Here is a 16,350-nt window from a genome sequence, read left to right on the forward strand (position 1 = left end):
CCATTCTCGCCTTGACTCTCAGAGGAGTTGCTGTGACGCTTGTTACGCGCAGCAGTATTTCGGAAAGTTGCATTTTCAATGATTTCATTGAAGACATCATGGCGAATAAATCAGGAAAAGCAAAGTCTAAAGTGAAAAAGTGAAAGTCAGACAGATTTTTTTGTTTGAGGAATCTTTGAGTGTTATGATTCAAACAGGAACTGAGGAGCTGTTTCTGCAAGGACAGGACGTACTTCTGAACGGGTAAGTGCTAATGCCGTTTTATGAAATGTAAATATATACACTGCTCAAAAAAATAAAGGGAACACTTAATCAACACAATGTAACTAAAATAACACATCCTAGATCTGAATGAATGAAATATTCTTATTAAATACTTTTTTCTTTACATAGTTGAATGTGCTGACAACAAAATCACACAAAAATGATCAATGGAAATCAAATTTATCAACCCATGGAGGTCTGGATTTGGAGTCACACTCAAAATTAAAGTGGAAAACCACACTACAGGCTGATCCAACTTTGATGTAATGTCCTTAAAACAAGTCAAAATGAGGCTCAGTAGTGTGTGTGGCCTCCACGTTCATGTATGACCTCCCTACAACGTCTGGGCATGCTCCTGATGAAGTGGCGGATGGTCTCCTGAGGGATGTCCTCCCAGACCTGGACTAAAGCATCCGCCAACTCCTGGACAGTCTGTGGTGGATGGAGCGAGACATGATGTCCCAGATGTGCTCAATTGGATTCAGGTCTGGGGAACGGGCGGGCCAGTCCATAGCATCAATGCCTTCCTCTTGCAGGAACTGCTGACACACTCCAGCCACATGAGGTCTAGCATTAGGAGGAACCCAGGGCCAACCGCACCAGCATATGGTCTCACAAGGCGTCTGAGGATCTCATCTCGGTACCTAATGGCAGTCAGGCTACCTCTGGCGAGCACATGGAGGGCTGTGCGGCCCCCCAAAGAAATGCCACCCCACACCATGACTGACCCACCGCCAAACCGGTCATGCTGGAGGATGTTGCAGGCAGCAGAACGTTCAGCAAACCTTCTTGCCACATCTCGCATTGATGTGCCATCCTGGATGAGCTGCACTACCTGAGCCACTTGTGTGGGTTGTAGACTCCGTCTCATGCTACCACTAGAGTGAAAGCACCGCCAGCATTCAAGTGACCAAAACATCAGCCAGGAAGCATAGGAACTGATAAGTGGTCTGTGGTTATCACCTGCAGAACCACTCCTTTATTGGGGGTGTCTTGCTAAATGCCTATAATTTCCACCTGTTGTCTATTCCATTTGCACAACAGCATGTGAAATTTATTGTCAATCAGTGTTGCTTCCTAAGTGGACAGTTATATTTCACAGAAGTGTGATTGACTTGGAGTTACATTGTGTTGATTAAGTTTTCCCTTTATTTTTTTGAGCAGTGTATAGCCTGTGTGTGTTTATGCAACTTTAAAAATGATTCCACCAATCTTATAACCCTCGGGGTGACAAACTACCACAAAAGTGTCTGTTGAACACTCAAATATATGGGCACAGCAGAGCCTCAGAGTAGGGAATTAGAGCGACTACCATACTCCTGGGAAACAAGATCCCGGGCGAGCCCCATTTTTGTTATATTCTCCAGCAAGAAAATCAAAAACAAAGAGTCACTGACTGTTTTAAGAGAGGTTCTGAAAGACACATGAGGGTGTCCACTGAAAGCAACAAAAACTGGAAATTAAAAGACACCCACTAAATTTGCACAAGAAGTGGCAAACAAAATAAAACACACCAAATGTAAAAACTGTCAGAAAAAAACAAAAAGTGGAGCGAAATGAAAAACAGGGACGATCAGATCAAGGATTGTTTTAGAACTCAAATGGGGACCGACAACTAAAGGTGTTCACCCTCCCTCCACATCTCTCAAGACAACTGGAGCACTGGCCAGACAACTGCAGCATAGGTGAAATGCCTTCTGACTAACGAGATGACAAACCAGCACAGGTGTAAAACATACTGACACCAATCGGTGCGCCTAACGTGTTAATGTCCAACCTTGAAATGTAAATGGAAAAAACCAAGGCCTGTAACTTCTACCCAGTCACACATTTATACTGACTCTACACACAATAATTTAGCCTAGTCACCTTACCCCTCTACATATAGTATTTACCTCTATCACTCCAGGATCTTTGCACATTGTAAATATGGTATTGCAACTGACCTTGTATATAGCTTCTTATTTTCTCGTTTTCCTTAGTTCCTATTTCTTGTGTGATTTGTTCTACCTTGTTATTTTTTGTGCTTCGCATTGATTACTGCATTTTGGGGTTTGGAGCTGGCAATAAAGGCATTTGACTGTACTTGTGCATGTGACATTAAAATTAAGATTATCCTAGATCTGTGCCAACAGTTGAGCAGACTTCCAGCCTTTGTGTGGACGGGGTGAACAGCAGAGTTAATCTGATCCTAGAACAACAGACTTACGGCCTCTGTGTGGATGGGGTGGACAGCGAACAGCAGGGCCGCAACCAGGCTGGAGGTCTTGTCCAAGAACAGACGGCAGAACCTCAGAAAAAGCACACACACCACAGAATGCAGCCCCACGTTGAGCAGGTGGTAGGATGCAGAACTCAGCTCACTGAAGAGATAGTTCAGACGGAAGGTGAGCACTGTCAGGGGCCGGTAGGATTTGTGGCTCCGCTCCTGTAATGAGACAAAGATATGACAGGGAGTTATTAGCTTCAAATGCATAAATACTGATTGAGGATAGTTGAGACATCAATTCAAAACGATTTTAGCGTTAGATACAAGTCAACCCTGCTGTCAACTACAAATTACTTTTCACTCTAGGAATGTAGTTCTGGTACCAGGTTCTGTCAGTGTCTAAGAAGAGATGAATTGACTAATCTTGAACATAGTATAGCAATTGGTTGTTAAAACCACCTTAAGCCAACATAGGGATAGAGGATGGTAATAAGAGCTAGAGAAAGCTCACACCACTTGTGGGTGTGATGTGCTGTAACGGACTCAAACAAGAGAACGAACATCTTGAACATCTCCTACAATACTTCAGGTTTGTGTACCAACACTAAAGGGGACCACGTGACGGCACTTTGTGGCACACTTGTGCTACCTAGGGAATAACGGTCAGGAAAATAGGGCTGTTGTGAATATAGGTGATTTTGTAGGAACTTGAAGTTCAACTCCTCTGACAATTGTTATGATGCGAAAAATCATAATCAGCAATATTGACAGCCATTGAATAATTGACCATAAAACATATTTGAAATTCTCTCAGCTCAAATTTAACTAATTCCTATTCACTTGTTCAAACGCATTTTTTGCTTGGGGAGCATAAACAAAGTATGACATGGTGCATGCAGAAGAGAACGGACTGCCCCCTCTGAAGTCACAGATGTTCAAGGCGGTACTGCAGGCATTGTTAGCAGAAAACAGAATAGGCCACTAAAGTGAATAGAAAAATGTCAATCTTCGTGTAAATAAAAAACATTTGCAAAGACAATCATGGTACCAATAATTGGGTCAAATAGACCAGATGTATGTCCTTGAAACGATTATTTTAAAATCGCACCCTGAAGAAGTTAAGGATAATTTAGTTGTTAACGGCAGCTTGCCGTAACCAGGTCGGCCTTAAATTGCGCTACTCAATGAGGGTGAAGAACAGCGCAAGGCTGCAAAGTTACTTCCTGTAATAGCTCAAACTGCACATGCTATATGTCTCCATAAGACACCATCTTAACCAACTTCATTTAGCGTCAAAGCGCGACTGAGTCAAAATACAGAACAGTATGAAGATGGGCAGAAACTGCTTCTCAAATATAAATCAAGCTTGTAGGTGATGGCACAACGTTGTCTAGCTAAGCTCATGCGCAGAAACCAATGATGTACATGAACCCTAACGCTATGTATATTAAGCCACCGGACGGTCAAATTGGCAATCTCCAGTAGGAGAGGTCCTCCCTAGGAATTCTACAGCATTTCAAATAAATGTTTCAAGGACAGAATGACATGTATTTAAGTATTTTTCTGCTGTAGTGGGGACAGTAACATTAGTAACACACATATATGTGTGTGCGTATATACTTATTTTCCACCATAATTTGCAAATAAATTCATTAAAAATCCTACAATGTGATTTTCTGGATTTTTTTCCTCATTTTGTCTGTCATAGTTGAAGTGTACCTATGATGAAAATTACAGGCCTCTCATCTTTTTAAGTGGGAGAACTTGCACAATTGGTGGCTGACTAAATACTTTTTTGCCCCACTGTACCTCATTCACATATTGTTTTATTGACTTTTCTGCTCTTTTGCACACCAGTATCACTACTTGCACATCTGCTCATCTATCACTCCAGTGTTAATTTGTTAAATTGTAATTACTTCACTACTATGGCCTATTTATTGCCTTACCTCATGCCATTTGCACACACTGTATATAGACTTTATTTTTTCTATTTCGTTATTGACTGTACGCTTGTTTATTCCATGTGTAACTCTGTGTTTGTGTCGCTTTGCTTTATCTTGGCCAGGTTGCAGTTGTTCTCAACTAGTTTACCTGGTTAAATAAAGGTGAAATAATGTGTTTTTTAATTCAGGAGACTAAAAAGATTTGGCATGGATCCTCAAATAATTAAACAGCTGCACCATTGAGAGCATCACTTTCTGGTATGGCAACTGCTTGGCCTGTGACCGCAAGGCACTCCAGAGGGCATACGATCATTCATATCACTGGGGCCAAGCTTTCTGCCATCCAGTACCTCTATACCAGGCGGTGCCAAAAATTGTTTAAGACTCCAGCCAAGGACTGTTCTCTCTGCTACCGCACAGCAAGCAGTGCCGGAGCGCCAAGTCTAGCTCCAAAAGGATTCTAAACAGCTTCTACCCCCAAGCCATAAGACTCCTGAACATCTAATCAGAAGGCCACCCGGACTATTTTCCTTGCCCCCACCCCCCCACCCTCTTTTACACTGCTGCTACTCTCTTATTATCTATGCATAGTCACTTTAATAACTCAACATATACATATTACCTCGACTAACTGGTGCCCCCGCACATTGACTCTGGACCGGTACCCCCTGTACATAACAATAGTGAGGCTATCTTACTGCTGCTCTTTAATGTTTAAAGGCTTGTAAGTAAGCAATTCACTGTAAGGTCTATACCGGTTGTATTCGGCACATGACGAACAACATTTGCTTTGATTTGAGTAGGTGTTCTAAAACTTTTGACCGGTAGAGAGAGTGAGAGACCGGTACCGTTCAAAAGTTGGGGGTCACTTAGAAATGTCCTATTTTTTAAGAAAAGCCCTTTTTTCTCCATTAAAATAACACAATGTATCAGAAATACAGTGTAGATAGACATTGTTAATGTTGTAAATGACTACTGTAGCTGGAAACAGCAGATTTTCTATGGAAAATCTACATAGGCGTACAGATGCCCATTATCAGCAACCATCACTCCTGTGTTCCAATGGCACATTGCGTTAGCCTTTTAAATGATCAACTTGGATTAGCTAATTGGTCATTGGAAAACCCTTTTGCAATTACGTTAGCACAGCTGAAAACTGTTTTTCTAATTAAATAAGCAATAAAACTGGCCTTCTTTAGACTAGTTGAGAATCCGGAGCATCAGCATTTGTGGGTTTGATTACAGGCTCAAATTGTCCAGAAACAAAGACCATCCCTCTGAAACTTCTCAGTCTATTCTTGTTCTGAGAAATAATGGCTATTCCATGTGAGAAATTGCCAAGAAACTTACGATTTTGTACAACGCCGTGTACTACTCCCTTAACAGTACAGCGCAAACTGGCTTTAACTAGAATAGAAGGAGTGGGAGGCCCGCAAATCACCAGTCTCAACGTCAACAGTGAAGAGGTGACTCCGAGATGTTAGCCTTCTAGGCAGAGTTCCTCTGTCCAGCGTCTGGTGTTCTTTTTTCCCCATCTTAATCTTTTATTGACCAGTCTGAGATATGGCTTTTCTTTACAACACTGCCAAGAAGGCCAGAATCCCAGAGTCGCCCCTTCACTTTTGACATTGAGACTGGTGTTTTGTGGGTACTATTTAATGAAGCTGCCAGTTGAAGACATGTGAGGCATCTGTTTCTCAAAGGGAGCAGTACACAGCGTTGTACGAGATCTTCAGTTTCTTGGCAATTTCTCGCACGGAATAGCCTTCATTTCTTACAACAAGAATAGACTGATGAGTTTCAGAAGAAAGTGCTTTGTTTCTGGTCATTTTGAGCCTGTAATCGAACCCACAAATGCTGACGCTCCAGATACTCAACTAGTCTAACGAAGGCCAGTTTTATTGCTTCTTTAATTAGCACAACATTTTTCAGCTGTGCTAACGTTATTGCAAAAGGGTTTTCTAATGATCAATTAGCCTTTTAAAATGATAAACTTGGATTAGCTAACAACGTGCCATTGGAACACAGGAGTGATGGTTGCTGATAATGGGCCTCTGTATGCCTATGTAGACATTCCATGACAAAATATATGTCTACACTGTATTTCTGACCTCATGGCAAGCGGTACCGGAGCGCCAAGTCTAGGACCAAAAGGCTCCTTAACAGCTTCTACCCCCAAGCCATAAGACTGCTGAACAATTACTCAAAAATGCCACCGGACTATTTACATTGACCCCCACCCTCAATTTGTTTTGTACACTGCTACTACTTGCCGTTTATTATCTATGCAGTCAGTTCACCCCTACCTTCATGTACAAATTACCTCAGCTAACCTGTACCTCACACAGTGACTCGGTACCGGTAGCCCTTGTTTATAGCCTTGTTACTGTTATTTTATTGTGTTACTTTAGTTTATTTGGTAAATATTTTCTTAACTCTTCTAGAACTGCACTCTTGGTTAAGGGCTTGTAAGCATTTCACGTTAAGGTTTACACTTCTTGTATTCGGTGCATGTGACAAATAAAGTTATATTGATTTGCTTTAAGAGCGGCTTGAATCTAGGTTGTGCCCTTAGTTGTTTATTTTCTAAATCTACGGAAGAATGTTTCGCTTCTCTCATTGACGTCTCAAACCCCGGCCTCTTCGGCTTGGCAAGCTTTCTCAAAAGTCTTGCGATGTTGCATCTTTGGGTGTAGAAATTCTTCACATAGTAATGAATGGTGTCACATAGTCAGTGGCTTTGTCCATTCATATATACAGTCATTGGTCACATGATATGTCATGGGTAATCTAGTGCACCAAACAGATTCAAATCACCTCAGCCATGGGCGTGCCCCAGAAGTCATTGAGGAAGAGGTTGCGGAGAGGGGTGGCAGGCCGCAGGTCCTTGTTGTCCAGGATGGCTGAGACATCATCGAACACAAAGCCGCAGGACAGACTGTTCCAGTAACATCCCACCACCAGTCCAGTCAAAAGCAAGATCTCCATCCACGACACGACAGCCATTGCTGACCAACGGCTTCATTGATCACTGTGATAGAGGACAGAAGAGATCAGACTAGAGGATTTCTTTGTTCATTATCACATTATGGTTCACACATACAATGTGTCCAGCCCAGATTTGCTAATGATTTGCCAATGACACAGCCTGGTGACAAGAGACTGGCATCACAACAATGTATGCCTTCTAGTAAACTCTGATTCATGTTCCCATTCAACGCAGACAGATTCGATTAATACTAACGATGATGACCAGGGAGATCATTTTAAAACTTGAAAGGCTACAATGTAGTGTGCTAGCTTTAGTCCCTGGCATTAGTTAGCTTAGTTCCTCACTAGTTAGCTAAGCTATCCATCGAGAACACGATTCGATTGGAATCATGCCGTTTCAGTCATGTTAGTTATACATGTTACATTTAACATCGATAAACGTCAAACATTATCATGTAGCTAGACAGTAATTGCGACGAATTAGACGCAAAACAACTACTAACGTTAGCTAGGACCGTAGGTCTTTCTACGCCTGCTAGTTCTACGTCGGTTAAACTCGGTAAAATGTTTGGATATCTAGCATTTGACTTATCTCGTTTACAAACTACTGATAAAAATCGCTTGCATTTCCTAAAATGTTATGTTCAATAACAATGTTAGAATTAGTGTGAAAATACAGAAACATACGTGAATTAGAGTATTTTATCGGCCATTGACATTCTAATGTGGCATACGCTAACAACTAGGAACATAAAAACTCCCAAAAAGGCTGGCAATAAATCCCAAAACATTTCCGGGGCAAAGTTGAAAAAAAAGTGACATTGATTTCTGAAACAGCCGTGACTATAATGTTGTTGTCACACATCTAATGACACTATAAAAATATAAAAAATAAAGTGGAGAATACAATGTATTTTCTATAAAACTTGAAACGTGTTTTAAAGAGGACGGAACGCGCTTTGGCTCGCTGAATAGCTTTTGCAGCAGTGACACGACGTTATCAGCCGTAAAGTTGTAGGTTGTACGAATTGACCAGCTGAGGGCAAAGATCCCCGTTGTATGTAACTCTCGTCGTTTGAGTCATTATCTGTTCTTTTGAGTTTTGAAATTGAGTCTTTGCCTGACAAAGTGAAGTTAGGATATATAAGTTATCCTGTACGAGCGTATGTGCCGAATACATTAAGACGCTACAGGTGTTAAGCTTATGGGCATGTGGCAGCAGTGTGTAGGCGGTAGGGTCCAAGGTGTGAGAAATGTGCAGAAGGGCATGAGACAAAGTAATGTGTAGTATTGGGGAAAGTATTGGAATGTGTTAATTGTAGGGGTGCCCTTGGAGCTGGAGATCAGAAATATCCCATGCAAGAGAGGCAGGTGGGGTTTCCAGGGGTAGAGCAGAAGTTGTCATATGTTGAGGCAGATTAGAAAGTAGAGGAAGATGGGTTAAGGGGGAGGAGTGAGGAGAGTAGTAGAGATATACCAGTGCAGAGGGATAGGCCAAAAAGTGAAATAAGTTTCAGTAAGATTGGATTTTTAGCATTTATATCAATGGTTATCAATTGTACTGCATGGATGGATCGGCGGAAGTCTCAGAAAATTGAAGTTGTGGTGGCAGCTGCAGAGAGGTATTTGTGTGTGTGAGACTTGACAGCAGAAGAGTTACAGGATTTAAAAAATATATATATGTATTTCACCTTTATTTAACCAGGTAGGTTAGTTGAGAACAAGTTCTCATTTACAACTGCAACCTGGCCAAGATTAAGCAAAGCAGTGCAACACAAACAACAACACAGAGTTACACGTGGAATAAACAAACATAGTCAATAATGTAATAGAAAAAAAGTCTATACACTGTGTGCAAATGAGGTTAGATAAGGGAGGTAAGGCAATAAATAGGCCATAGTGGTGAAGTAATTTTACACTGGAGTGATAGATGTGCAGAAGATGAATGTCCAAGTAGAGATACTGGGGTGCAAAGGAGCAAAATAAATAACAGAATAGGGATGGGCTATTTACAGATGGGCTATGTACAGGTGCAGTGATCTGTGCTTAAAGTTAGTGAGGGAGATATTCATGTAATATCATTTTGAAATTAGTGAGTATAGTGTTAGATGGTAGGGTATTTAGTACATTTTGATTTTTCAAGTAAAGTATAAGGGAGTTGTACTCCCGTGTAGTAGGTGGCGGTAATGCAACAAATTGGATGCCAACTGCCGTTAAACGTCATAGACGAAGAAGAAGTTGTACTAATCGATTTACGACTGTTGTCAACGGTAACTTAGCAACTGGAGTAGCCGTTGAAGATGGCTAGTTAAAATAGCCAGTGAGCTAGCCAAACAGTACGTTGTAGCGGGTATATGAAAAAAAGGTTAGGTAAAAGTTAATGTCTTACTGATAAAAGGAAAATAATACATATCGCCATATGTTATTCATATACATTTTTGAATGTATTTTTGCGCCGCCCAATGCAAAACATCTTGAAGCAAATAGCAGAAGCAAATAGCAGAAGCTAACGTTAGCTAGCTACATAGCCACAAATAAAATGCATTTTGCAAGGATAATAGCCATAGCTATGTTGTCCCTTTACAGCATTACCCTAACTTACAATGTGTGTCTGTCCATCTATTTGTTCCACAGTTCCTGTTAGCTAACACAACTGTCACAATTGTCAAAATGCCTCCTCATCTTGACTGGAGAATGGTGATGGATGCTGACCCAGAACAGCTGCAGGAGAGTGGAGATGCAGAGATAATCAACCACATGTTTTTACAGGTACGTTACTGTTCCTAGGTGTCCATGCATGCACCTCAAATGTTATAATCTGATAGTACTGTTTCCCAAGTCTGATCAATCAAATATTCCAATCTTGTGAGTGGTCCGGCTGTCCCTGACAAAGGCATCATACTGACTGGGAGTATGGCTAGACTGTACACTGTCCTTCTCTCAGCACATATCAAAGCTGCAGGCTGAAGTTAAATCTAGACTAAATCTTCACCCCAGCTGCCAAACTAACCCTGATTTAGATTACCATCCTACCCATGCTAGATTACGGAGACATAATTTATAGATCAGCAGGTGCTCTCGAGCAGCTAGATGTTCTTTACCATTCGGCCATCAGATTTGCCACCAATGCTCCTTATAAGACACATCACTGCACTCTATACTCCTCTGTAAACTGGTCATGTCTATATACCTGTCGCAAGACCCAATATATTATTCTTATTTAGAAAACCCTCTTAGGCCTCACACCCCCCTATCTGAGATGTCTACTGCAGCCCTCATTCTCCACATACAACACCCGTTCTGCCAGTCACATTTTGTTAAAAGTCCCCAAAACAAACACATCACTGGGTCGCTCCTCTTTTTAGTTTGCTGCAGCTAGCGATTGGAACGAGCTGCAACAAACACTCAAACGGGACTGTTTTTATCTCAATCTCTTCATTCAAAGACTCAATCATGGACACTCTTACTGACAGTTGTGGCTGCTTTGCGTGATGTATTGTTGTCTCTACCTTCTTGCCCTTTGTGCTGTTGTCTGTGCCTAATAATGTTTGTACCATGTTTTGTGCTGCTACCATGTTGTGGTGCTACCATGTTGTTGTCATGTTGTGTTACTACCATGCTGTGTTGTCATGTGTTGCTGCCTTGCTATGTTGTCGTCTTAGGTCTCTCTTTATGTAGTGTTTTGCTGTCGCTATCAGCGGAGGCTTGTCTGACAGCGAAACAGTTCATTCAGCCTCATTTACTGCCTTTTAAAAAACATAAGGGGACGACAAGTGGATAAGAGACAGTCCGTAATTTCGATTAAGATATTAATGAGTGAGCTAGGACAAACGTAGTCAATATATTTGTTAAGCACTTTTGAAATGTACAGCGACAAAATTCAGAAAATGGGCCATTCTTACAGTGTTCTCCCTGTACATCAAGTTAGAACCGTAGGATAAATAAAGGCGGCATATACACTACCGGTCAAAAGTTTTAGAACGCCTCATTCAAGGGTTTTCTTTATTTGACTATTTTCTACATTTTTGGAATAATAGTGAAGACATCAAAACTATGAAAAAACACATATGGAATCATGTACAGTCGTGGCCAAAAGTTGAGAATGACACAAATATTAATTTTCACAAAGTTTGCTGCTTCAGTGTCTTTAGATATTTTTGTCAGATGTTACTATGGAATTCTGAAGTATAATTACAAGCATTTCATAAGTGTCAGGCTTTTATTAACAATTACATGAAGTTAATGCATAGAGTCAATATTTGCAGTGTTGACCCTTCTATTTCAAAACCTCAGCAATCTGCCCTGGCATGCTGTCAATTATCCTGACTGATGGCAGCCCATTCTTGCATAATCAATGCTTGGAGTTTGTCAGCATTTGTGGGGTTATGTTTGTCCACCTGCTTCTTGAGGATTGACCACAAGTTCTCAATGGGATTAAGGTCTGGAGAATTTCCTGGCCATGGACCCAAAATATCTATGTTTTGTTTCCCGAGCCTCTTAGTTATCACTTTTTCCTTATGGCAAGGTGCTCCATCATGCTGGAAAAGGCATTGTTCTTCACCAAACTGTTCCTGGATGGTTGGGAGAAGTTGCTCTCAGAGGATGTGTTGGTACCATTCTTTATTCATGGCTGTGTGTCACGCCCTGACCATAGAGAGCTGTTTATTTTCTATGTTGGTTGGTGCGTGATAGTGACTATAGTGGGTCATCTAGGTGATTAGTGATTTATGTTGGCCTGGTATGGTTCCCAATCAGAGACAGCTGTTTATCGTTGTCTGATTGGGGATCGTATTTAGGTAGCCATTTTCCCCATTGTGATTTGTGGGATCTTGACTATGTTTGTGTGTAGCTTCACGTTTCATTTATTTGCTTTATTGTTTTTGTGCTTTAAGTTTCTTCTAAATAAAAGGATGGAAACATACCACGCTGCATCTTGGTCCACTCATTATGACGAGCATGACACTGTGTTCTTAGGCAAAATTGTAAGTGAGCCCACTCCCTTGGCTGAGAAGCAACCCCACACATGAATGTTCTCAGGATGCTTTACTGTTGGCATGACACAGGACTGATGGTAGCACTCACCTTGTCTTCTCCGGACAAGCTTTTTTCCGGATGCCCCAAACAATCGGAAAGGGGATTCATCAGAGAAAATGACTTTACCCCAGTCCTCAGCAGTCCAATCCCTGTACATTTCGCAGAATATCAGTCTGTCCCTGATGTTTTTCCTGGAGAGAAGTGGCTTCTTTGCTGCCCTTCTTGACACCAGGCCGTCCTCCAAAAGTCTTCGCCTCACTGTGTGTGCAGATGCACTCACCTTCATGAGCAAGCTCTGTACTGGTGGTGCCCCGATCCTGCAGCTGAATCAACTTTAGGAGACAGTTCTGGCGCTTACTAGACTTTCTTGGGTGCCCTGAAGACTTCTTCACAACAATTGAACCTCTCTCCTTGAAGTTATTGATGATCCGATAAATGGTTGATTTAGGTGCAATCTTACTGGCAGCAATATCCTTGCCTGTGAAGCACTTTTTGTGCAAAGCAATGACGACGGCACGTGTAACCTTGTCAGAGGAAGAACAATGATTCTAAGCTCCTTTTGAAGCTTCCAGTCTGTTATTCAAACTCAATCAGCATGACAGAGTGATCTCCAGCCTTATCCTCGTCAACACTCACAACTGTGTTAACTAGAGAATCACTGACATGATGTCAGCTGGTCCATTTGTGGCAGGGCTGAAATGCAGTGGAAATGTTTTTTGGGGATTCAGTTCATTTGCATGGCAAAGAGGGACTTTACAATTAATTGCAATTAATCTGATCACTCTTCATAGTATTCTGGAGTATATGCAAATTGCCGTCATACAAACTGAGGCAGCAGACTTTGTGAAAATTAATATTTGTGTCATTCTCAAAACGTTTGGCCACGACTGTAGTAACCAAAAAAGTGTTAAACAAATCAAAATATATTTTATATTTGGATTCTTCAAAAAGACCCCCTTTGCCTTGATGACAGCTTTGCACACTCTTGGCATTCTCTCAACCAGCTTCATGAGGCAGTCACCTGGAATGCATTTCAATTAACAGGTGTGCCTTAAAAGTTAATTTGTGGAATTTCTTTCTTTCTTTATGTGTTTGAGCCAATCAGTTGTGTTGTGACAAGGTAGGGGTAGTATACAGAAGATAGCCCTATTTGGTAAAAGACCAAGTCCATATTATGGCAAGAACAGCTCAAATAAGCAAAGAGAAATTACTTTAAGACATGAAGGTCAGTCGATATGGAAAATGTCAAGAACTTTGAAAGTTTCTTAAAGTGCAGTTGCAAAAACCATCAATTGCTATGATGAAACTGGCTCTCATGAGGACCGCCACAGGAGTGGAAGACCCAGAGTTACCTCTGCTGCAGAGCATAAGTTCATTAGAGTTACCAGCCTCAGAAATTGCAGCCCAAATAAATGCTTCACAGAGTTCAAGTAACAGATACATCTCAACATCAACTGTTCAGCGGAGACTGTGTGAATAAGGCCTTTATGGTTGATTTGCTGCAAAGAAACCAATACTAAAGGACACCAATAATAAGAAGAAGAGACTTGCTTGGGCCAAGAAACATGAGCAATGGACATTAGACCGGTGGAAATTTGTCATTTGGTCTGGAGTCCAAATTGGAGATTTTTGGTTCCAACCGCCGTGTCTTTGTGAGACGCGGTGTGGGTGAACGGATGATCTCTGCATGTGTATTTCCCACCGTGAAGCATGGAGGAGGAGGTGTGGGGCGGGGGGGAGGGTACTTTGCTGGTGACAGTATCTGTGATTTATTTAGAATTCAAGGCACACTCAACCAGCATGGCTACCACAGCATTCTGCAGCGATATGATATGATATAGGCTTAATGGGACAATGACCCAACACACCTTCAGCCTGTGTAAGGGCTATATGACCAAGACGGAGTGCTGCATCAGATGACCTGGCCTCCACAATCCCCAAACCTCGACCCAATTGAGATGGTTTGGGATAATGCTGGTTACCTGTAGAGTGAAGAAAAAGCAGCCAACAAGTGCTCAGCATATGTGGGAACTGCTTCAAGACTGTTGGTTGAGCTGGTTGAGAGAATGCCAAGAGTGTGTAAAGCTGTCATCAAGGCAAAGGATGGCTAGTTGAAGAATCTCAAATTTAAAATAGATTTTGATTTATTTAACACTTTTTTTTGGTTACTGCATGATTCCATATGTGTTTTTTCATAGTTTTGATGTCTTCACTATTATTCTACAATGTAGAAAATAGTAAAAATAAAGAAAAACCATTGAATGAGTAGGTGTTCTAAAACTTTTGACCGGTAGTGTAAGCAGACAATGAAAGGTCTTACAATATTCGGTGATTACATATCTCTAAAACAGGCTATAGTCTTCATGTGCACCACCAAGTCAGAACAGTAGGCGAAGTAAAGAGGGGAAAATAGACTTACTACACAACATACACTTAGTATTACTTTCTTATTTACAGTATACATATACAGTGGGCCAAAAAAGTATTTAGTCAGCCACCAATTGTGCAAGTTCTCCCACTTAAAAAGATGAGAGAGGCCTGTAATTTTCATCATAGGTACACTTCAACTATGACAGACAAAATGAGGGGGAAAAATCCATAAAATCACATTGTAGGATTTTTAATGAATTTATTTGCAAATTATGGTGGAAAATAAGTATTTGGTCACCTACAAACAAGCAAGATTTCTGGCTCTCACAGACCTGTAACTTATTCTTTAAGAGGCTCCTCTGTCCTCCACTCGTTACCTGTATTAATGGCACCTGTTTGAACTTGTTATCAGTATAAAAGACACCTGTCCACAACCTCAAACAGTCACACTCCAAACTCCACTATGGCCAAGACCAAAGAGCTGTCAAAGGACACCAGAAACAAAATTGTAGACCTGCACCAGGCTGGGAAGACTGAATCTGCAACGGGTAAGCAGCTTGGTTTGAAGAAATCAACTGTGGGAGCAATTATTAGGAAATGGAAGACACACAAGACCACTGATAATCTCCCTCGATCTGGGGCTCCACGCAAGATCTCACCCCGTGGGGTCAAAATGATCACAAGAACGGTGAGCAAAAATCCCAGAACCACACGGGGGGTCCTAGTGAATGACCTGCAGAGAGCTGGGACCAAAGTAACAAAGCCTACCATCAGTAACACACTACGCCGCCTGGGACTCAAATCCTGCAGTGCCAGACGTGTCCCCCTGCTTAAGCCAGTACATGTCCAGGCACGTCTGAAGTTTGCTGGGGAGCATTTGGATGATCCAGAAGAAGATTGGGAGAATGTCATATGGTCAGATGAAACCAAAATAGAACTTTTTGGTAAAAACTCAACTCGTCGTGTTTGGAGGAAAAAGAATGCTGAGTTACATCCAAAGAACAACATACCTACTGTGAAGCATGGGGGTGGAAACATCATGCTTTGGGGCTGTTTTTCTGCAAAGCGACCAGGACGACTGATCCGTGTAAAGGAAAGAATGAATGGGGCCATGTATCGTGAGATTTTGAGTGAAAACCTCCTTCCATCAGCAAGGGCATTGAAGATGAAACGTGGCTGGATCTTTCAGCATGACAATGATCCCAAACACACCGCCCGGGCAACGAAGGAGTAGCTTCGTAAGAAGCATTTCAAGGTCCTGGAGTGGCCTAGCCAGTCTCCAGATCTCAACCCCATAGATAATCTTTGGAGGGAGTTGAAAGTCCGTGTTGCCTAGCAACAGCCCCAAAACATCACTGCTCTAGAGGAGATCTGCATGGAGGAATGGGCCAAAATACCAGCAACAGTGTGTGAAAACCTTGTGAAGACTTACAGAAAACGTTTGACCTCTGTCATTGCCAACAAAGGGTACATAACAAAGTATTGAGACAAACTTTTTGTTATTGACCAAATACTTATTTTCCACCATAATTTGCA

General features: G+C 41.6%; 2 protein-coding genes across 6 annotated transcripts in view; one reads left to right on the forward strand and one right to left on the reverse strand.

Moving 5' to 3' along the window:
* The window catches only part of tmtc3 (transmembrane O-mannosyltransferase targeting cadherins 3), a 110,713-nt gene extending 102,334 nt beyond the window's left edge, over positions 1-8,379 (reverse strand). Inside the window, exons 1-3 of one of the 2 annotated variants that reach the window (XM_036958924.1) lie at positions 8,098-8,379; positions 7,237-7,450; positions 2,474-2,692 (exon numbers count right to left, since the gene is read on the reverse strand). In XM_036958924.1, the coding sequence (XP_036814819.1) occupies positions 2,474-2,692; positions 7,237-7,425 (408 nt within the window). In that variant the 5' untranslated portion in view covers positions 7,426-7,450; positions 8,098-8,379. The remainder of the gene's footprint in view (positions 1-2,473; positions 2,693-7,236; positions 7,451-8,097) is intronic. The other variant, XM_021576723.2, reaches the window with a different exon arrangement.
* A 17-nt stretch (positions 8,380-8,396) lies between these two features.
* Positions 8,397-16,350, forward strand: part of cep290 (centrosomal protein 290) — a 55,809-nt gene continuing 47,855 nt past the window's right edge. The window contains exons 1-2 of one of the 4 annotated variants that reach the window (XM_036958919.1): positions 8,397-8,467; positions 10,045-10,179. In XM_036958919.1, the coding sequence (XP_036814814.1) occupies positions 10,081-10,179 (99 nt within the window). In that variant the 5' untranslated portion in view covers positions 8,397-8,467; positions 10,045-10,080. Of the gene's footprint in view, positions 8,468-8,492; positions 9,033-9,643; positions 9,776-10,044; positions 10,180-16,350 lie in introns of those variants that run through there. The other 3 variants (XM_036958913.1, XM_036958904.1, XM_036958920.1) reach the window with 3 other exon arrangements.

The sequence above is a fragment of the Oncorhynchus mykiss genome, chromosome 2, assembly GCF_013265735.2.
Source record: "Oncorhynchus mykiss isolate Arlee chromosome 2, USDA_OmykA_1.1, whole genome shotgun sequence".
In the NCBI taxonomy this organism is placed as follows: Eukaryota; Metazoa; Chordata; class Actinopteri; order Salmoniformes; family Salmonidae; genus Oncorhynchus; species Oncorhynchus mykiss.